Below are 24,051 nucleotides of genomic sequence, written 5' to 3'. Positions count from 1 at the left end.
GGAGTAGTGCTCATTTCCATTTCTAAGCATTGTTCATAGACACCTCCAATGTTATGTGGCTGGCATGACTGCATGGAACACCATTACCAATTGATCTACTCACATTTGCATGTTTTCGCTGGAGCTAACAGCGGGAGCTTACATCGCTCCCTGGATTCAAATCTGCAACCTTTCAGTCAATATCTAGTCACTAGAAAATCCTAGGAGCATTCACGAGGCTATAAGTTGTAGAGAAAGGAAATGGACTAGAGATCGATTTGAGAGTAGAAAAAGCCAGGGCTTGGCGTCATTATCTAGTACTGTGTCAGACAAAGATGGAAGGAACTAACTTCTACTGATTAATATAGTCCATTTAATGACTCATGCCATGAAGAATCATTTAAAATCACCAATACCATCTCTTTTGCAAGATGGGCCTGGTGCTTTGACCTTTCTATTGAAAGGATGCTTTTGAAGAGGAAAGTGTTGCTCTTTCCTTCCTTGGGGAATAAGTAGATTGGGATATCATGCCGCAATCTCCCTGAGCTTGGCTCTATTATCTAACTCCTGTCATGGAATTCCTTACTTAATGGTTACCAACCGTTCTATTTCAAATCCTGCAGGCTGCAAACTGTCAGTAATCCAAAATGACAGATGAGTTCCCCTTTGGAGAAGGTGAAGCTAGTGGCAAGACAGGCTTCCCTCCCAAGTGATCAGTAAGAAGCCCTTTAGAATGCTCAAAATAGAATGAATAAACTGTTATGGTGAAATCTATACTCACAACTTCCAACTAAAGCATCTTCACACAAAGACATTACTGTATATGTGAAAAACTCAAAACGAATTCTGTGAAAAAGAGACTTCTTGTGTTTTAGTTATGGTGATAAATAAATTCATACCAGTCTAACAGTTGCTAAAATATCATGTTCTGTCTCCTCACACAGAATAATGAATGTTTATGTTCCAGAACTAATAGATAATTTTGCTGCTGAGAGGGGACTGCAGCTGTGGCACAATTCTTGTACTACATATGCTTCCAGATAAGCTTCTTGTGCCATAGATACTTATGAGATTGAGACAGATACACTAGATCAAGATGGATGGAAGTAACTTGGCATGAACAGCACATATTATATTTACCAGTGATGCCCTTGATGATATAATCTTTTTGTACACATTTTACATTAGGATTTATTACCAGCTTTTCTTTTTTTTTCTCATTTCCTCACCTCTGGCAAAGATAAGATGTTCCTGCTGACAATAACAAAAACTCATGGACTCTCAAGTTTTATGAGTTTATATTTTACTAGCATGCAGCATACAGGCTACACTTGTACAGCTATCCAAAAGAAATATCACACATAACCCAACTGGACAATATGATGGAACAGTTAAGTACACTAGTTAAGTACACTAACAGGCTACATAATATATACATTTTCCTGTATTAAAATGGCACAGCGAACATTTGGACCATTACATGCACATTCTATAATATGGGCAGACTCAGTTCATGTTAAGCACCTTTAAGCACCTAATTATGTAAATGGAATAGCCCTAGGCTATTTAGTAGTAACAAAATACAAGATATACCAAGATAATAGCTATTTATTTCCTGCTACAGACTTCTCAATTGTAAAGGCTGTACACTTTTTTAAGCAAGCTTGTAACAGCCTTCTAAAGTCTAGTATTCTCTAGAGGAGTAGCATTCCCATCCTGGGCCGTAGCCAGAGGGGGGCAAGGGGTTAAAAGTTCAACCCAGCCCTGAAATGTGTCAGGTTAAAAAAGAAACCTGGTTTACTCACAACTTGGTTGACCAGTTAAAATTCTTGAGTAAACCAGGTTGGGGGGGGGGGATAGAACCCTTTAAGGGACAATTAGAACCATTAACAACCCACTCCCCCCCCCCCCACACACACACACAGCCAGCTACGGCCCTATTCCCATCAGCCCCAGTTTAGTAACTTCCTGGTATTAAAATCCTTCTAGTAAGATGCCCCAAATGACTCTTCCCTGCTGGAACTAATATCCTCAGAAGTGGGGGATATAGGTGGGTGAAGAAAGGATGTTTTATTAAATGCTTGTATACTCTGAAGATCACACGTAGTTTGACCTCGGCATACAAAAGAAACTCATGGTAGAGATCAATGGACATGCCAGCTGGAGCAATAACTAGAGAAGCATCTAGTTGGGACCTCTGGGGTGGGGGTCGTGAGGGGGTTTCAGAGGGGTTACCAAAGACCATCTGAAAACATATCTTTCTGATGGTCTTAGGAATCATTTGCAGAGAAGGCTGAAGATCTCTCTGCCTGTCCTTCTCTTCCCTTTTGGAAACAAACAGCGAATCAAAAGACCTCCTCCGCTGTGATTGGTTGGACTCCCAGCCAAAGAGGACCTGTTTCTGATACTCCAAATGGGGAGAAGAAAGCAGTTGAGCTTGGTGAATGGCAGCATGGTGTGCATGTCGGGCAAGGGAGAGCACGTGAAGCTGGAGGGAGGCTCGCACCAGCAAGTTCCTTCAAGAGATGGGGTTCTGTGTAGGAAGTTTGGCCCAATTCTACTATTGTTGGGGTTCAAGGGGCTCTTTGATTGTAGGTGAATTATAAATCGCAGCAACGACAACTCCCAAATATCAAGGTTTATTTTCCCCAAACTCCACCAGTGTTCGCATTTGCACATATTGAGTATTTGTGCCAAGTTTGCTGCAGATCTCTCATTATTTGAGTCTCTCACACTCTCTAGATATAGGTGAACTACAACTCCAGAACTCAAGGTCAATGCCCACCAAACCCTTCCAGTATTTTCTGTTGGTCATGGGAGTTCTGTGTGCCAAGATTAGTTCAATTCCATCATCGGTGGAGTTCAGAATGCTCTTTGATTGTAGGTGAATTATAAATCGCAGCAACGACAACTCCCAAATATCAAGGTTTATTTTCCCCAAACTCCACCAGTGTTCGCATTTGCACATATTGAGTATTTGTGCCAAGTTTGCTGCAGATCTCTCATTATTTGAGTCTCTCACACTCTCTAGATATAGGTGAACTACAACTCCAGAACTCAAGGTCAATGCCCACCAAACCCTTCCAGTATTTTCTGTTGGTCATGGGAGTTCTGTGTGCCAAGATTAGTTCAATTCCATCATCGGTGGAGTTCAGAATGCTCTTTGATTGTAGGTTAATTATAAATCCCAGCAACTACAACTCCCAAATGACAAAATCAATCCCCACCCAATCCTACCGGTATTCAAATTTGAGCATATCAAGTGTTTGTGCCAAATTTGGTCCAGTGAATGAAAATACTTCCTGTGTATCAGATATTTACATTACGATTCATAACAGAGGCAAAATTACAGTTATGAAGTAGCAACAAAAATAATTTTATGTTTTTGGGGTCACCACAACATGAGGAACTGTATTAAGGGGCAATGGCATTAGGAAGGTTGTGAAACACTGAACTAGAGTCTAACATTTCTGGAAGGGAATTGGTTGAGGAAGTCTGCTCAGCAGCAAAGAGATAAGAACCAGCTGGTAGATCAATTGGTGATTTCTATAGATCAGTGGTTCCCAACTTTTTTGACCAGAGCCACTTGACCAGGGCCCACTTTGACCAGTGACCACTCTCCAACATTAGTACCAAAAAGGGCAGGGCTGGTCAGCTCTGCAGAAAGGAGCAGAAATAAAAAGGAGGTTCACAGGCCAGATTTTTGCTCTTACGGCCCATTGGTTTAGAACCACTGCTATAGGTCAACAAGGATTTCTAACTCAATTTTTTAGCAAAAGCATAAATACAATGATGCCCCATCTTTAAATCACGTCACTAGCATAAAGCTTGGAATTCATCAGGAGTAGAGTTCTCTGTGAAAGGACAGCGAGTTCTGTTCCACAAGGATACTTCAAACAAATTCCTGAACTTATCTGTAAATTCTCAGTCTAAATTTATTTGCACTGGCCTTCAGTTGTTTTTCATGGTCAGCAAAGTTGATCCCATAAGCAAAGGTAGTAAGTTTCATAGCTGTAGAGCAGCTACAGAAAGGACTATTTGACATGCATCAGTCAGGCATGCCTAAGCTAAAAGAAATCAAAACACTCTGCTGTATATAACTCTGCCTAAGATTAGGCTAGAGCGTGAGGCACCGAAGTGGGAAAAGGGACACCCTTGGCTACCCATAGTGCTTTATTTCTAAGCAGAAAAGTACCAGGGCTTTTGCTGAAAGTCATCTGTTTACTTAGAAGATTTTCCTCAAATTCCAGCAGGGTGGAGACTGATGGTGGTTTCCCAGATACATGTCAGACAAACTATTTTATTTCATTCTGATGAGAGAACCCAGTTTCACATAGGTTGGAACAGCCTTCAATTTGATGCACTGATGCCTTCAAACAATGCTATGTAGCTCTTAGAGCTGGAAACATTGTGCACATTTTGACAGAAGCCATAGGAGATGATACTGCAGGGTTCAAACACATCAACACATTTTAAATTAATTAGAATTAATTAATGCAGTTCTGAGAAACGAATAGCTCCATGATGTGCACTACAAGATTTCCCCTGGTATGCATGCAGGTGTTTAGAATTTGCCTTGATTGATCTTGGTGCTATGGCTCTAACAGAGGCACGCATACACCCTCATCTTTTATTATGGGGTTATTTTACATATTTCTTGGCTAGGCTCTGGGTGGTGATAAAATAGTTATTAGTCTATAGTGGGCTATCCTTGTTTAGCACGGAGACCATGATGAAACATCGGAGAGTGCCTGCCTTAATGTATGCAGACCAGAAGCTGAAGCTATTTAGAAATGTATAGGTCAAAACCATTAAATTCTCTTTGCCCTGTATGCTTCACAGTCTAGGTGAATTAAAATTGAGCTGCTCCTCCATGTGTTTCAATATATGCTGAGCAGCACAACAACCCATAAATAATAAAGTGCTGGCCATGACAAGTTTTCTATTTTCATTTTCAATGTCTTTCTTTGCCTTCTTATTTACCATACCGTCAAACTATATTTGGCTTCTGAATCAGATAATGGCGATCAAAACATTTTCCCTCTGTCCTCAGCTGTCTTGTTATTGAAGCTGGATCTACAGTGCCCTTTATCCCAGGATCTGATCCCAGATTATCTGCTTATCCCAGATTATCTGGCAGTGTACACTCATATAATCCAGTTCAAAGCAGATAATCTGGGATCAGATCCTGGGATAGGGCAGTGTAGATCCAGCCTGGAGCAACAGGTGAATGAACTATTTCTATGGTCTTTCTACAGAAGTACAAACAACAAAACAACCCCTTGAATTAGGTTGTTCGGTTTCTCTCCATAGCTGGGCAAGACCCAAAGAAATCAGAACAAAATGATCTGATTGCATATAGCATAGTTAGCTAATATGAATGTTAAATCTGAAGCTTACCCTAATGGTGCACACACTCTTATAACCCATGCACACCTCAGTATCTCTGTACAATATGAGATAAAGAATATAGAAATGCAACATAATGAATTTTAGAAAAGAAGAAGCGAGGCAACAGTAATTCTTGACATATTTTGGGACTCTGGCATTTCACTGACAGACAAGGCTTCATTGTTCCTAATGCTTTTAATGAAGTATCAAGCAAGTGCAAGTGACTTGTATCTGAAATGTAAGCAGCATTTACAAAACTGATACCCATAGCAGTCATTATAAGTATTAACAAAGTCTGAGAAAATCACATATTCATTTCCTGAAATTCATCCAAACATTGTACTTCTGCTGATCCCAATGTGCATGTCAATTATAAGAAACCATTTCTATTTTCATTCATGAATGCTCCTAAATCAAGCCAGTCTATATTCTATAATTGAATGCAAAACAATGCCCCCTGTCAAAACAACACAAAGATGGGTAACAAGTGTATAAGAATGGTGAAAGCAATTGATTTAATGTTTACAAAGTATAAAGTTGAGTTGGTGCTAGACCTATGATATATTTTTCAAGTATGTGGATTTTTCAAAAATGAAAGTCTGAAGCCTCTCCAGGTACAAAACTACACTTAAAATCTGTGTGATGAATGCCAATGTGATATAATAATTGGAGTGCTGGACTATGACTCTGGGAGATCAGGGTTTGATGCTCACTGAGTGATCTCAGGCAAGTCACATTCTCTCAGCTTCAGAATAACTTGAATAATGAATAATGACAAACCCTTCACTGAATAAATTCTGCCAATTAAGCCCCTTGATATGGTCACCTTGACAGGGTCTCCTTAAGACAGACATAAGTCAGAAACAACAGTAACATGACTAAAGCAACTTAGAAAATTTGTTGCAAGGAGGGGTGTAAAACCTCTAAATAGCAAAGAGAAAAAAGGATGATGGGACTGACAAAGTTGTGAACGAATGTGAAAGATATAAGAAAAATAATAGGGAACAAAATAGTTAAATTCAATATACAATTACAAACAAAACGTATTAAGCATAGAAGAAAATATAAGAGATGCAATCATTTTTCTATTAATATGTAGCTTTGAAAAAGGACCACACTTGAGATGAGACCAAAATTTAGCTGGTTACTGGTAAACAATTAGATAGTGAAATTTTTAAGGAAAATCAGTTCAGTTTTTACAGTCATGTTTAAAGATAAAACAACAAGTTCACTGTGGAGTTCAAAGGAGAGAAAGGAGGCAGCTTTCTGGCAGAACTGCAAGTAATTGGAAAATGTTCTTATCCATTCATTGGTAACATAAGTGTTTCCATTCATAGGCAGCATTTTAGAAAGACAACACTTGAGAACTTTGCTGGTTACTTGTAACAATTAGGACGACTATTCCCAAGTTATACCAAGGCCTTTTTGACTCTCCAGTCCTCTTCAGCCATTACATTTTTCTTGACATAATCACAGTAACTAGAAAACCACTGTAAATTATACCATTGATACCATGATACAGACATAAAACCGAGGTTACAACATCTGTTATAGAACTCAGGTATGCTGATGACAATGTCATCTGGGAACATTCAGAAGACCTCAAATCCACTCTAAACACCTTCACAGAAGAATACGAGAAGCTCAGCCTGTCACTGAACATCGAAAAACCAAAGTGCTCTTCCAGCAGTCACCAGCCAATCCCTCTCCAATGCCAGAAATACAGCTTAATGGTGTAACATTAGAAAATGTTGACCATTTCCACTACCTTGGCAGCCACCTCTCCACAAAAGTCAACATTGACACTGAAATACAACACCGTCTGCACTCTGCAAGTACAGCATTTTTCCAAATGAAGCAGAGAGTGTTTGAGGACCGGGACATCCGTAGGGATACCTAGGTGCTTGTTTATAAAGCTATTGTCCTCCCAACTCTGCTATATGCCTGTGAGACATGGACTATCTGCAGATGTCACATGCAACCCCTGGAACGATTTCATCAGTGTTGCCTCTGAAAAATCCTGGAAATCTCTTGGGAAGACAAGTGGACAAATGTCAGCACACTCGAAGAAGCAAAGACCACCAGCATTGAAGCGATGGTCCTCCACCATCAACTCCACTGGACCAGCAACATTGTCTGGATGCCCGACCATCGTCTCCCAAAGCAGTTGCTCTACTCCGAACTCAAGAACAGAAAACAGAATGTTGGTTGGCAGGAAAAGAGATTTAAAGATGGGCTCAAAGCCAACCTTAAAAATTCTGGCATAAACACTGAAAACTGGGAAGCCCTGGTCCTTGAGCACTCCAGATGGAGGTCAGCTGTGACCAGCAGTGCTGTAGAATTTGAAGAGGCACGAATGGAGGGTGAAAGAGAGAAACATGCCAAGAGGAAGGCATGTCAAGCCAGCCCCGACCAGGGCTGCCTTCCACCTGGAAACCAATGCCCTCACTGTGGGAGAACATGCAGATCAAGAATAGAGCTCCACAGTCACCTATGGACCCACCGCCAGTACACCGATCCTACTCGGACAATGAGGGATTGCCTAAGTAAGTACAGACATATACAACATCTAATCACAGAACCATAGATAATATTTCTGCAATACGTACAGCACAAAACATCTCCCAGTAATTCTGACAGTAATATAATTCCCTATATTATGGCACTCTCAAGAGTTTTATATACCCCAATCTACATTCCAATAAAGATAGCAGGCAGAGCAAGTGTTTTCAAGAATAAGAGAAAGACTGTAATTAGTTGACAATTCATATATAAAAACTGAAATGTAACCATTATTGAATTCCCTAGGGACTCGTGTATTTAAAGTGAAAGACCAAAAGAACCCCCCTTTTAAAATGACTATATGAAGGCCAGCAAAAAATGCAAAAGAACTATAATTATCTTTATAATTAACTATAATTATATTGAAATAAATGGTCATATAAAGTGATGTAACTATAGTATGTGTTGATTTATGTTTAAACATGACTTTTTACAAACTGGACTTTAATATATACAAGATATTAAAAGAGTGGGCACCTGGTCTGAAAATAGAATGTAGTCTTAAAACAGAGGTGTAGATGGAATAATCAGAAATGGCACACAACTGCCAATGACACACATGGTATACTTCACACTAAATAACATGCCATTTACATTCACAAATCACATTGGTGTTTCATCACTGAGATAGGCAGCAGTCATGTATTTACTTGTACTGATTAGAGAGCCTGTCATCAATGTTGCACTTCTGAGTGCTGATTCGTTCATGAAAGTTAGTATTTTAAACTATTTAACAGTTATTCTGAAATGGCATAAATGGTATTTTCGTTCTCTTTTGAAGCCACAGAGAAAGAACAATTGCATCCATATGAAACAGAAATATTCAACAAGTCTAACAGTGCTATCATTATCTCACTGTATTATTAATATAGTACTAAATTATCATGTATCTATACTTAAGTCTCTGTTTACACCCCCTCCATTTAAAATAGGAGACTGAATCTATCAAGAGATAGTCATTTAGGTTTATGACTGGACTGTGTATCTAACTGACTGTTATGTGTATATCATTGTTATATGATTTTAGAGTATTTCATTTAGTTTGCCTTGTACCAGCGTGGACCCATCACCATGCACCATCACTGCATATGTAAATAAAATAATGTCTAGGCTTCCCAAAATCCCATTAACAGCAAGAGGGTTTTTCAATAAATAGGGCCCATCCAGTTAAGCCCATATCCTGGGACCTGTCTGGGTTTTTACTAGAGGCGTCCAAATGACAAAATAATCTGAACTGCAACCCCTTAAAGGCCCTTTTACATACATGCCCTAAAATCTGGAAGAAACCAGGGGGTGGCAGTTAAATGACACATTTTTAAAAAAGAAGTAAACTTCTGCCTGATGTCCCCATCAATTTTGCAGATTTCTAAAATCCACTACAAAGTGTCAAAACAGCAGGGGTCCATTTACCAGGACTGACAGGTCTGTGTTTGGGCTTGATGTCAGGTCCCGCAATTTTTTGCCGCACTTATTTGATCCACATTTTGATGCTGTCTGGAAGCACCCTGAGACAACCTTACCATGAGTTAGATCTAGCATTACTTATGTTCAAAGTAGATGCATTGAAGTCAATGGACCTTAAGTTAGTTGTGATAATCTTAAATTCCATATGTTTCAGTGAGTCTTCTTTGAGAACAACTAATTTTGAAATTAGCCCTTGATTTTTAAATAAACAGGGAAAACTTTATACATAAAAGACATGTCATTTCTATTGTACACACACAATAATATTCAGAATAGTCAAATTGGCTGGAATCTGAGATTAAATCAAGTTCTGTCTCTAATAGATACTTAAAGAGATTTCAGACATGGCGTATCATCCAGCATTTGATCAATAAAAACACAACTCTAATCACATGAAGATCACTGCTTCAACCTCTGTCTGTTATTTCATCTGTTTCATCCTATTTTCATGTGCTCTACTACAGCCTGTCAAACACTGACACAAAAGCAAAAAGAAGCCAGTATCCAACACTATGTGAATGGATGCAGTGTTGTCAATGCAAACATGTGGGGTGATTGCCTATTTCCCTGAAAACCCTTTAAGCAGTATATTTGTTTTAACCAAATTTTAAGGGTCCAGAGGAACTTCAGTGGAAAAAGATCATCCTGCTATTTATCTAGAAATAATTTCAATAATAGAATCTGATTATTATTAGCCCTTGTCAACTGAATTTTTAAAATGCCATCCTTGTAATTTTAGCCCAGAGTTATGGGACCTGTATAATACAATTCAAGCTCCAATGGTTACAAAACAGATATTTAAGCTGCATTTCTGCAATGCTGGCTAAATTCCACTTGGACTGCTCACATGGGAATGAATGCACATATTTTGTAATCTTGCCAATTATTTCACTGGGTTTTTGTATTTTCTCAAAATAATAGAACAAGACACTTAATAGTCACTGTGACCTTTTTGATGGAGGAACAACAAGTCATGTTTCCAAGTGATGTTGATCCTTCCCTTTGAGCTTCTGTGCTTTAAAAATGAACAAGTGAGTAATCCCATTAAACCTGGCATGACTAGTCATAAAAACAAAGGGTGCTTATGTTCTCAAGTAACTGTACAATTAGGACTTCAAAAGTCAAACAAACACCATTAACAGTGTGATCAACATTCTGTTTGTACAGCTAAACAAAAGAGCCCAATAGTAGATGATAGGAATACTTGAATTGGGGTGCTGTATATGCTGGAAGTAATTAAGCATGTAATCGTCTTAGAATGAACTATCTTTAAATTATATTTATAAAATAAACTATTAAGACAACCCCTCTTTGTAATAGGTGTTTAAAAGGTTCTTATTGAAATGCTTCCATAATTAAGAACTCGAAAATACATATTAACTATAAACTGAAATATCTCCAGAATGGCACTGAATCATGTTGTGTCCCATTTTGCACATTTGCATTTGTATATCTGGCACTTTTAATACAGCTTTTCTATTTGACAATTATGAAAAAGAGTAAGGACACTCCAGTAGCCAAACTCTGCTGCAGTCTGTGACATAACTCCCAAGGATAAAAATAGATACAAAGACCTCACAAACTAAAAAGTAAGCCAAAGGAAACAATATTACAGGAATGAAATTGAGATTTGATTAAGCACAACTGAAATGTGTTTTAAAAAAATAAATACTCAACAGGTGTTTCTATTGTACAATCACAATATTTCTTGCATTATTTTCTTAGCAGAAAAAAACAGGAAAAGATGGAGTGGCTGAACAATGCCTTTTGATTGGTAACACTAAAAATCTTCGATCTAGAAGCAAAAAAGCGTCACTCATAATTGAGATGTTTGAGCTGCAAGCAAGATACAGAGGAGTAAAGAAGAAAACAGATATCTTTAAATTACTTTTTTAAAATTAGAGACTAGATCTATTTATTTATTATTTATTTCGTATATTTCTATCCCGCCCTTCTCCATACATACATGTATGTACTCACATAGGCATCAAATGATGCTAATAATATATATACCATAAAATTACAATTAAAACAGTAAAAAACATTTTAAAACACATTTTACAAATCATCAATAAATTCAATTAACAATAAATTAACGTGCCAGTAAAACCAAAGACCAAACTGGGAAATCCAATATTGCAAAAGCCCAAAATTCCTTTCCTACTGTCACTATCATCTAGTCGAACGCCTGGCCCCAAAGCCAGGTCTTCAATTGTCTTCTAAAGGACAGGAGGGAGGTGGCCAACCTGATGTCCTTAGGGAGAGAGTTCCACAGACGGGGCGCCACTGCCCAGAAGGCCCTGTCTCTCGTCCCCACCAACTGAGTTTGCGAGAGTGGTGGGATCGAGAGCAGGGCCTCTCCTGACGATCTTAAGCTTCATGGTAGTTCATAGCAGGAGATACATTTGGACAAGTAATCTACTGACTTGTGGAAGGTAATACAAGATAGAGAATCCTCTCCAATAGTAGAGAGGAATCCCATAAGTGGGGATGAGGATGTCTGACGAGATACCCCAGTAATACTCTACAGAAAGATGTGAACCAAGTATTCCTGCTTGATATCTGTATCAGAACAAGATGCACTAACAACTGGGATATGAAGCTGACAACTTTGGAACCTAGGGAATTCAAAATTGTGAAATACCAGTGGATCAGGCCTTTACCATAACAAGATGACACATCTAAATTCCTTCCCTTAACTAGTAGATGGTAAGAAAAAGATGAAAAATAATTATCATCTAGACCAATGGCTCCCAACCTGTGGTCCACAGACCACCAGTGGTCTTCATGAACAAAAATATGGTCCACGGCATCACTATACAATGGCCTCGAAACCACACAGCAACGAGAGCGGTCTCATAAAACTTTCTTATAGTGGTAAGGCAACAGGGATGTTGGGAGGGGAGAGGCTGACTACCCAAGAAAGATTACTACTACCACATCAGCTCTAGATTATTAAATATGGTTTTCTGTGGGCAAGCAGATGGCGACTACTGGATGGCATATGTTATGTATCAGAAAGTAGAGCTGATGTGGTCTATCCAATGCAATTTTCTGAATCAGCACCTCAAATTACCAAACTAATTCTAAAGTTGACCAAAAACTGATTTGTAACTCTTTTGGTACTAATGTTGGAGAGTAATCCTTGGTCAAAGTGGTCCCTGGTTTAAAAAAAAAAGGTTAGGGACACTGATCTAGACTGAAAAACTTGTAAAGCTGTGTTACCATTTCCTGCAAGTGCTTTCAAGTCACCTGTTGACTTATGATAGCCCCATGAATTCCATATGCTTTTCTTAGACAAGGAATACTCAGAAACGATTATGCCAGTTCCTTAATTTGAAATATAGACCACAGGACTTAGTATTTATCAGAGGTCTCCCAACTAAGTACTAAACAGAACTAATCCTGCTTACTTCCAAGATCAGATAGGATCTGCTGTCTTTAGGGGATTTAGGCCAGCAACTTAAGAGAAATCCCTGTAATAATTTTATTTTCAAGCTGAAGGAAGGAACTAGCCAAAGAGAGTAACTGAAGTGTACAACAACAATTTCTAAAGGCAAAGACAATGGCACACTAATCATCTTTAAAATCCTTGGTTAAGAAAAGCTAAACATTTTTACATAACTTCTTATATACACAGTCTTTTATATGTTGATGTTATCATTATCACCACCACATTCCATCGCCATCACTTTTGCAAACTCCAATGAAATAATTGTAGAAATCCTATTTTACAGCAAAGGATTAAAGAAATGACTGGCATGCAGTTCATTTCATCTGGGTTTTGTATCAAGTCCCCATTTTTAATTTGAATAATCCACCTGCTGATTTACAAATTGTCCAAAGAGAGACCTTAAGAAAAAGAAATTGCTTCTTGAAAACATATCTTCCCCTTCAAATATATTCATTGTGAAAGAGGCTTATGATGTGTTTTATGTCATAATTACATATATTGTAGCAGACATCTATAGCACCGATAGCACCATCAGTTAAATGTACCACGCATCTCTGGTACAACTACTTGAAGATAGGAAAAAACAGCAATGAACTGCACATTTGATGTCAAGATACAAATCTTTCATTAGACACAAGAAAGCAAGAAATGTTGTGCCATCTTTAGGTTTCTTGGTCAAAAAGAAGAGTTCCCTTGAATGTGAATTAATGTTCAGTTAACATTCAGTTAAGTCTGCATTTTAGGCAAAACAGCAAAAATTAACTGATACATTAATGAGATAAACTAGAGAGTTTTGCCACGTAATTCTCACTCACATCAAATTTTGTGATGTCACTATAGCCCAGTCCACAAACCAAAGTCTATCCAACTCAAGCACTATTTTAGTGTAAACCTAATCAGACTCACTAAAGTAGTACAATAATTCAATTTAGGCAACTGGTAATTATGAACAAGTAGGTTCTGTAGGTTTGTGTTTAAGTTGAATGAATATGTAAGTCGAAACAGGTGCATTTTAAAATTGTAACTCTCGACACACACATGTACAAGTATGTATGTATATGTGTGTGTATAACCATCTCTACCTCTATCTATGCATGCATGCATGATTCTGATAGCATGGGGAAGACTGAACACCCTGTGATGTTTTCTTTTTGTTTGTTGTTTATTTTTTGCCGCCATTCAGATGATTTCACCTCATTGGTGAAATTATATGAATGGGGGTTTTGGATTTTGAAAAATTTGGATTGTTGTGGAAACAAGGACTGTTGAAAAAACTTCACTGGAGACACCATTTCCCCATGATAATTCTTTCAGGAGTGAATTTCCCTCCCAAGGGGTAGATTTCTCTCACTTCCTGTTGTCTCTCCCCTGTTCTTAACTATAAGTCATTTGTAAGGCAGATGTTTATAACTTGGGCACTGTCTATAATTGTTCTTTTGAGGTTTTTTTTTTACTTTTTGCATGTCTTTTTGTGTGTCAAATCACACACAGGAAAGTATTCAAAATGTTCTGGAATATTTCTTCCCCCATAGTTGAAGATGCAAGGTAAAAAGATATCCAGCAGGCTAGTACTGCAAATTAAGAAATCAATGTGAATAATTTCTAATGGAAAGCAGAAGCCCTCTGTAAATTCTGTTCACAAAACTGACAAATCAGGTGCCTGAGAAGGATACATATTAGAAATGAGTATGTAAACCAAGCTGGCAATATTGTATTCCCAAAAAAAGTACTGTACTACAACTCTCAGTAGTCCTAAACTAGCAGAGAAACAATGTTGAGAAATGTATTGTTGAAGGCTTTCATGGCTGGAATCACTGGGTTGTTTTTCCAGGCTATGTGGCCATGTTCTAGAGCAGTGGTTCTCAACCTTCTTAATGCCGCAATCCCTTAATCCAGTTCTTCATGTTGTGGTGACCCCCAACCATAACATTATTTTTGTTGCTACTTCATAACTGTAATTTTGCTACTGTTATGAACTGTAACATAAATATCTGATATGCATGATGTACTTTCATTCACTGGACCCAAATTTGGCACAAATACCCAATACGCCCAAATTTGAATACTGGTGGGATTGGGCAGGGGGACTGATTTTGTAACTTGGGAGTTGTAGTTGCTGGGATTTATAGTTAAGCTATAATCAAAGAGCATTCCAAACTAAACCAACAATGAAATTGAACCAAACTTGACACACAGAACCCCCATGACCAACAGAAAATACTGGAAGGGTTTAGTGGGCACTGACCTTGAGTTTGGGAGTTGTAGTTCACCTACATCCAGAGAGCACTGTGGACTCAAACAATGATGGCTCTGAACCAAACTTGGCACAAATACTCAATATGCCCACATGTGAACACTGGTGGAGTTTGAGGAAAAATAGACCTTGACATTTGGGAGTTGTAGTTGCTGGGATTTATAGTTCACCTGCAATCAAAGAGCATTCTGAGCCCCACCAGCGATAGAATTGGGCCAATCTTTCCACACAGAGCTCCCATGCCCAACAGAAAATACTGTGTTTTCTGATGGTCTTTGGTGACCCCTCTGACATCCCCTCGCGACCCCTCCAGGGGTCCCAACCCCCGGGTTGAGAAACGCTGTTCTAGAGGCATTCTTTCCTGATGTTTCGCCTGCATCTATGGCAAGTATCCTCAGAGGTTGTGAGGTCTGATCTCACAACCTCTGACCTCACAACCTCTGAGGATGCTTGCCATAAATGCAGGTGAAACGTCAGGAGAGATGCCTCTAGAACATGGCCATATAGCCCGAAAAAAACTTACAACAACCCAATTTTGAGAAATGTTTGGGGGCTATACTGTAGAACATTTGAAGTGTCACTTGCCATCTAGAAAATATTTACAAGTTAGAATAAATATTTATTCAGTTGCTAGTTGAATGTTTGCAGTGTCTCAGTCTATGTTAGGATGGGAAAACGGACTTTCCAGATGTTAAGACTGCAAATTCAAGCATTATTCACCGTTAGCTGGGTTGGATGGGGTTTCTTAACCTTGCAGTCCAATGTGTGAAGTACCAAAGTACCAATTTGTCCATCCAAATTCAGATATTAAAAATAAATAAAAGTAATAACTTAAACATATTTTCCAAACTCCTGTACAGTACAGATATGTTGAGAGTTCAGAGGAAAAGGAAAGGACACACATCTGTACATAATGGAGATAATATGGCTATGGCTAGCTTTGCAAGACTCTGATGTGGACATGGAGAGCTCAATGTACTACTATCATCAGTTTCCTCTGCTATTTTCTTCGTAGCCTTGGGAATAGCTTGAAAGGATACTCTGAAGCAACATTACAAATTGCAGCTTTAGAATTGCAGTATGTGTGAGAGAAGTGGGGAGAGAAGAGAGGGAGGAAAAGAGTGAACATTATTTTTTATTTATTTTCAAAAGATCAAGTTAAAGAAAGATATGCAAACCTGACAGGAATATTCCAAAGAGAATGCATATGCATATCTCCCTCTGTGTCCTGCCTCTGAGTTTAAGATCTTCCAGGGAGGCCCTGCTCTTGAACACATTTGGCAGGGACGAGAGACAGGGCCTTCTTGTTGGTGGCCCCCCACCTGTGGAACATGCTCCCCAGAAAAATTAGGTCAGCTTCATTCCTCCTTTCCTTTAGGAAGAAGCTCAAAACATGGTTTTGAGTCCAGGCAATTGGGTAACAGGCTTGACAGCAATCGTAATGTTTTAGAACGTACTATGGACAGGCTTTGGATTGGGTTGTTGGTTGCTGAATCAGACTTGGATATGGCAATATGGTTGATAATGTTTTAAACTGATTTTAACCTAATGTTTTATCTACTCTGCTATGTCATGTTGCATTGTGTTTTTGTATGTGTTGGCATCAAATTGTTGCCATTATAAACTGCCCTGAGTCCCCCCTCGGGGAGTTGAGAAGGACGGGATACAAATAAATAAATTAACATATCTATTTTGTAACCAAAATGGAACTGACACATTTCCAAAGGACACTCCCAAGCAATTGTTTTACAGTATAGCTCATGTATTCTCAAACTGTGGCCCTCCACTGTTTGGGCTTCCAACTCCCAGAAGCCTTAGCCAGTTTTTTCAATGGTCAGGAATTCTGGAAGTTGAAGGCCCAAACAGCTGAAGGGCCATAGTTTGAGGATGCCTGGTATAGCCTGTGACATTAAGATTAAAAATTCTCATGATTAACCAGTTCTTTGACTCCAGTGATTTCTTCACAGTGACTCCTTTTTTTTTATCTTCACCAAGGCCTCATCTATACTGATCATTTAATGCAGTTTGAAGCTAGTTAGCTTCAAACTGCAGAAGCCAAACAACTCCCACAAGTATACAGGGGGGAAAAAGCTCTTTATAAGCAGCAATGGTTTGTATAATTACCATCTGGGTCTCAATTTGGTTCCAGGATTTCCTGTGTAATCATCTGCAGAGTGAAACCTCTTTCGTCAGCACCGATTTGAAACTGCATGAAATGATTAATGTAGATGATGCCTCAGAAAATTCTAGGTTTCAAACAAGAGGTTATAGACATGTTGGGCTATATCATACCCTTCATTTTCCCTGAGGTAGGTAAAGGTAAAGATTTTCTCCTGACATTAAGTCCAGTCGTGTCTGGGGGTTGGTGCTCATCGCCATTACTAAGCCAAAGAGCCAGCGTTCTCCATAGACACCTCTAAGGTCATGTGGCCAGCATGACTGCAAGGAGTGTTGTTACCTTCCCACCAGAGCGGTACCTATTGATCTCCTCATATTTGCATGTTTTTGAACTGCTAGGTTGACAGAAGCTGGAGCTAATAGCGGGAACTCATGCCGCTCCCCGGATTTGAACCTGCGACCTTTCGGTAAGCAAGTTCTGCAGCTCAGTGGTTTAACTTTAGTTACTTTAAATAATTTTCATACCGGAATGCTGCGTGAATTGGTTGTATGACTTGCTTCTTTACCAACCTACATACTTTAGAATCCCGCTTTGTAATAGTGTACTATTACCAGAATTGTGTATATGGTCTATTTGTGCAATGCACTTGCAAATGTGTCCTGTACGCAAACTAATATGTCAAAAATATATAGTATCTTATAATATCTATATACAGAAAATATAATGTCTGATAAAGCTTCTTTGATGTAGCATTCATCAAGCAAATAACACCCAGTGATAAGCTTCCATTCAAATAAAAGGAGAAAGACTAATCCTAGGTGGTAGCATATGTGCTCCATGCAGAAGGCCTCAGGCTTAGTCCCTGGTATTTCCAGTTACAGTTTAGGGAGCAAGTGGTGACAAAGACCCAAATCAGAAGAGCTACTGTCACTCAAAGCAGGCAAGCCTAGGCTAAATGAGCTGATTCAATTTAAGACAGGTCCAAACAAGATAAATTGTTCCTTTACATAAAGTACTACTCTTATTTCCATGTAATTCAGTGTAAAACCCTCACACAGAAATTTAAACTACCACAATATCATGTATCATAATAGACGAGTCAAAGGTCACTAAAATTCAAGAATATGAAACAGAGAGAAAGGAAAATCAAAGTGACTGTAGACAAAATGTTGCTATTTTAGCAGTTTTGTAAGCTGATGTAATTAAGCAGGTCCCTCCTCAACACTTTACCCACACATACAGAGTTAATAAGTACACTTCCACCATTACTGCAATGTGTCCAGATAAGGACAATCAAAATGGTCAAAGGCTGGAAAGTGAAGCCTTACAAGAAGCGGTTTAGGGAGCTGAGTATGCTTATATTGGAGAAGATCAAGAGGGGATAGGATATAAATTTTAAAATATTTGAAAGGATGTTTTACCGAAGCTTATTTTGTGCTGCTCTAGAGCAGCGTTTCTCAACCTTGGGGTCGGGACTCCTGGTGGGGTCATGCGGAGGTTTCAAAGGAGTCACCAAAGACTATCAGAAAACATCTATTTCTGATGGTCTTAGGAACCCCTTTGGCAGAGTAGACTGACAATCTCTCTGGCTGTTCTCTTCCTTTTGGAAACAGGCAGCAAATCCTCCCACCAAAAGCCCTCCTCCACTGTGATTGGCTGGCCTCTCAGTCAAGGGGAGAGCTGTTTCTGAGACTCCAGGCAGAGGGGAGAGCAGCCTTGTTCAGTGCATGGCATCATGATGTGCATGTGCTGGCAAGGGAGAGCGTGTGAGCAAGCAAGCAAGTCCCTTCAAAGCATGGGGTTTTGTCTGGGAAGTTTGGCCCAATTTTATCATTGGTGGGGTTCAGAATGCTCTTTGATTGTAGATGAACTATAAATCCCAACAACTACAACTCCCAAATGTCAAAGTCTATTTTCCCCAAACTTCAACAGCTGAGATAGGAACAAAATAAGAAATGAATAAAGCTGTGAGTTTTAGTGGACATTTCGTAGATAGATATTTAAGACACAACTGAAGGGCATATCTTTTGGCATACCTACCCACTCAGTTTTAAATTGTGAATTTTAATCTGCATTTCATCAGTGGATTTGAACTTGTTCTAATCGTTTTTTGATCTTTTGTTGTAATGATGTTGTACCCTGCCTTGAGTCTCAGGGAGAAATGGGTAGTACATTTCCTCACCTGGAATACTGTGTCCAATTCTGGGCACCACAATTTAGAAGAGATATTGACAAGTTGGAATGTGTCCAGAGGAGGGCAACTAAAATGATCAAAGGTCTGGAGGCCAGGCCCTATAGAGCGTCTTAAAGAACTGGGTATGTTTAGCTTGCGGAAGAGAAGGCTGTGAGAAGACATGATGGCCATATATAAATATGTGAAAGGATGTCATAATGAGGAGGGAACAGGCTTGTTTTCTGCTGCTCTGGAAACTATGACTCTGAGCAATGGGTTCAGTTTACAGGAAAGGAGATTCTACTTGAACAGTAGGAAGAACTTCCTGACTGTGAGTGCTATTCAGCAGTGGAACTCTCTGCCTCGGAGTCTGCTGGAAGCTCCTTCCTTGGAAGCTTTTAAGCAGAGGCTGGATGGCCACCAATCAGTGGTGCAGTGGATTAAACCCTAGTGGTGGCAGGACTGCTGACCAAAAAGTCAGCAATTCAAATCCAGGGAGCAGGGTGAGCTCCTATCTGTCAGCTTCATCTTTCCTTTTGGGAACATGAGAAAGGCCTCCCACAGGATGGTAACACATCCGAGTATCTCCTGGTCAACGTCCTTGAAGACCACCAATTCTCTTACACCAGAAGCAACTTTCAGTTTCTCAAGTTGCTACTGACATGAAAAAAGGGTGCTTTAATTGTGCCTTTCCTGCAAGGCAGGAGGTTACACTAGATGGCCCGTGCAGTCCTTTCCATCTCTATAATTCTTTTATTGTTATTGTTGCTATTAATATTATTATATTTAATTTATTTCTACAGACACAGAGGGTATGGGCGTGTTTTTCAACCTGGGGGTCAGGACCCCTGAGGGAGGGTCATGAAGGAGTGTCTGAGGGGTCACCAAAGACCCTCAGAAAACACTATTTTCTGTTGGTCATGGGAGTTCTGTGTGGGAAGTTTCAGCCCAATTTTATCATTGGTGGGGTTCAGAACTGTAGTTGAACAATCAAGAAACTACAACTCCCAAATGTCTAGGTCTATTTTCCCCAAACTCCACCAGTGTTCACATTTGGGCATATTGAGTATTCATGCCAAGTTTGGTCCAGATCCATCATCGTTTGTCCACCAAACCCTTTCAGTATTTTCTGTTGGAGTTGTGTGTGCCAAGTTTGGTTCAATTCCATTGTTGGTGGAGTTCACAATGCTCTTTGATTGTAGGTGAACTATAAATCCCAGCAAGTACAAGTCCAAAATGACGAAATCAATCCCTCCCAACCCCACCAGTATTCAAATTTGGCCGTATGGGGTATTTGTACCAAATTTGGTCCCATCAATGTAAATGCATATCAGGTATTTACATTACGATTCATAATAGTAGCAAAATTACAGTGATGAAGTAGCAATGAAAATAGTTTTATGGTTGGAAGGTGGCCACAACATGAGGAACTGGATTAAGGGGTCAGGGAATTAGGAAGGTTAAGAAACACTGTGGTATCTACACTGCAAACAGTAGCACAAATATGCCTCAGAAGGCATTTAGGAATATATTTCTTCCTTCAGATCCACAACCCCATTAATAGCTACACTCAAGTCGTCACTGTGCTTAGAGATGCAGGAAAGTTGTCTCCAAGGATTGTTTTCTGCCCCACTATCTCTATCCCAAGCAGTCAGGAGTCCCTAAAAATGCCGAGGCCCGCCCCTGCATCGCTCAGAGCCTTGATCCATTGGCTCTTGGCTGAGCATCACCAGATGCCTGCGCCTATCAGGCTTTCCCTCCCTCCCTCCTTTGTACTGCACCGCGGACTCGAGTCTCGGATGCTCGGGGAGCTCCAATTCCTCAGCCTCACGAGCGAGACACAGCAACCCAACTCTCCTAACACGGCTCGCCAGCCAACCAAGGCATCCCACCCGCCTTGGCTCCCTGGCTTCGAAGCCTACCAACCTGGAAGAAATCCACTCAACCCTATTTCACGTCGGCGCCAAGTTCCCACCCAGATTTTCCCACCCGGGACTCCCTGACCCACTGAAGTCCCGCTCCCCCGTGAACGTGGTTTGGAATAGATACCACTCAATGCTGTGGAATCCAGGCCTTTGCAGTTTTGTTTTGGGTTTTTCTCGTGTCAGGAGCGACTTGAGAAACTGCAAGTCGCTTCTGGTGTCAGAAAATTGGCCGTCTGCAAGGAATGCTTCTTTCATGTCCCCGCATGAGGAGCTGGAGCTGACAGAGGGGGCTCAACCTGCTCTCCCGAGATCCGAACCCCTGACCTGTCGGTCTTCAGTCCTGCCGGCTCAAGGGTTAAACCCACTGCGCCACGGGGAGGGGGGGGGGGGCTTGAAGTTTGGTGAGGCGTCAGCACTCTTGGCAAAGACCCTCGGAAACCATGATGTCCAGCGTGTGGCCCTCCAGACATTGGGGTTTACAGCTCCCAGAAGCCCTAGCCAGCTTGTCCGATGGCCAGGAATCCTGGGAGCTGAAGTCCAAAACAACGGGAAGCCCCCCAAGTTGGACAGCACTGCTCCCAAGGTTTGCATACCAGCATTGAGCCAGGACAGTTCAAGTGGGGCCAAGGTGCATCCATTCTACAGCAGGCAGGGGCAGACTTGGACCCTCCAGGTGCTTTGGACTTCAACTCCCACCATTCCTAACAGCCTCAGGTCCGTTCCTTTTCCCCCTCAGCCGAAAAGGAAAGGGCCTGAGGCTGTTAGGAATGGTGGGAATTGGCGTCCAAAACACCTGGAGGGTCCAAGTTTGCTCAGGCCTATCGTGCATTATAAGGTTCATTCCCAACATCACCCTTTGCGCTCTTCTCCAGAGAAGGCTAAATAAAGACCCCGTGAAACTACAAATCCCACGCTTCGATAGCATCGAAACATAGCCGTCCCAGAGCGAGCAACTGCATGGATTCGACAGTGGGGGGGGGGGGGTCTTCCCAGGACGTGGCCAAGGGGCACATTCCCGGCTCAGGAAAGGAGAGGTCCTCCTCCTGGGACGCCAGGCAGCGCGCCTCCTCTCCGCAAAGCCTCCATCCTGGGGCCTCCATCCCACCTCGTGGCCGGAACCCGAAAACAAGGCACCCCCTCCTTTCCCCCTGGAGGCAGACAAAGCCGCCGAGAGGACCCTTTGGCTCCCCTTTCCCCTGAGAGTGAAAGCGGCGGCTGGTGGAAGGAGGGCGAACAGGCGGCCTCTCCCCCAAACAGTCCCCTTCTCCGCCGTCCCCTTCCCTGCGCTTCAGCCCCAACTTTCCGACCTCCTCAAGGACGCAGCAGCAGCAGTAGCAAGAAGCCGCGCTGGGCTGGAGAAAGGAAGGCGGAAAGGAGAGGCAAGGCCCCCAAAAGCTGGCAGGAAGGGGGTCCGCTGAGCCACGCAAAAGGCAGGCAAGGGGACCGGGCTCGCTCTCCTGCCCAGAAGGGAACAAACTCCGTCGGCAGGCCAGGCGGGGAAGGGGCGAGGGAGAGACCCGGCTCCTATCCGGAGAAGAGCGGGCTGCCTCCCTTGCTCTGCTCCAGCTCCTCGCCAGCCCAGCCCAGTCCTCTTTCCTTCCTTCCCTTTTTCCTTCCATCGTTCCTTCCCTTCCCCTTCCCTCTCTTCCCTTCCCTCCTTCCTTTCTTCCTTCCATCCATCCTTCCTTTCCCTCCCCTTCTTCTTCTCTTCCCTTCCCCTTCCCTTCTCTTTCCTTTCCCTTCTCTTCCTTCCCCTTCCCCTTCCCTTCCCCTACCTTCCCCTTCCCTTCTTTCCTCCCTTCCCCTTCCCTTCCCCTTTCCCTTCCCTCAGGAGCTTACCGTAAGGCGAAGCGGCGGGGTCCCCTTTCCTGGCCATGGTCCCTCTCTCGGCTTTGCAGCACTAGCCCTGCCTGCGGGGCCCGGGCGCCTTTCAGCGCGCGCTTTGTGGCAGCGAGGGCATTGGGGAATGAAAGGGGGGGGGGGGGGCGAGGAGGAGAGGCGACCAGGCTTGTTTTCCTCCTCCTCCTCCTCCTCCTCTTCTTCTCTCCCTCCTCCTCCTCCTCCTCCTCCTCCTGCCCCAGCTGCCGATGCAGAGGCAGGCGAGAGCGCCCCTCGCTCCTCTCCTTGAGCTCCAAGCAGTGCAAGAGGCAGTGTGGGAGAGAGCGATTGAGAGAGAGGCTTGCAGCAGGTAAACACCAGCCTCGCTGCGACGCCGCGCCAGCAGCAGGAGCTGCGGTCTCTCTGGGAGCCTCGCTGGCCTTTTCCCCGCGCAGGAGGGGAGGAGGGGTGGGGGGAGCCGAAGAGGGACAGCCCCCCAGCCTCTCCGCCCGCCTCTCCCCAGCCATACGCAGGAAGGCAGCCCTGGGGGCGCCCCAAGCTCCTCTTCCCCCCAGCCCCCCCCCCCCCCCCAAGTCCCCCTCTTCAGGCCAGGCGGGAAGGGGAACACAGCCCAAGTTTAGTCTCCGAGGGGATTCAAAGCCCCGCCTTGCTTTCAAGCCCCATGCCAGGAAGCACTAGCTCTCCCCCTCCTCCTCATATTGAAGCTCTGTTAGTTAGCACAGGCATGGGCAAACTTCGGCCTTCCAGACTGCAACTCCCACCATTCCCAACAGCCGGTAGGCTGGGTTGCTGTGAGTTTTCCGGGCTGTATGACCATGTTCCAGAAGCTTTCTCTCCTGATGTTTTGCCCACATCTATGGCAGGTATCCTCTGAGGTTGTGGGGATGCCTG

The 24,051-nt window shown here is 41.9% G+C and overlaps 1 protein-coding gene across 3 annotated transcripts in view; it reads right to left on the bottom strand.

Annotated features, from left to right (window-relative positions):
* Positions 1 to 23,290, bottom strand: part of SLC44A5 (solute carrier family 44 member 5) — a 242,551-nt gene extending 219,261 nt beyond the window's left edge. For all 3 annotated transcript variants that reach the window (XM_060773741.2, XM_060773740.2, XM_060773738.2), the window contains exon 1: positions 23,161 to 23,290. In XM_060773741.2, coding sequence (XP_060629724.2) covers positions 23,161 to 23,197 — 37 coding nt within the window. In that variant the 5' untranslated portion in view covers positions 23,198 to 23,290. The remainder of the gene's footprint in view (positions 1 to 23,160) is intronic.
* Positions 23,291 to 24,051: the final 761 nt, after the last annotated feature.

Source organism: Anolis sagrei, chromosome 4 (genome assembly GCF_037176765.1).
Source record: "Anolis sagrei isolate rAnoSag1 chromosome 4, rAnoSag1.mat, whole genome shotgun sequence".
Classification (NCBI taxonomy): Eukaryota; Metazoa; Chordata; class Lepidosauria; order Squamata; family Dactyloidae; genus Anolis; species Anolis sagrei.
Note: the sequence above shows the minus strand (reverse complement) of the source record. Positions and strands in the feature narration are given on the sequence as shown.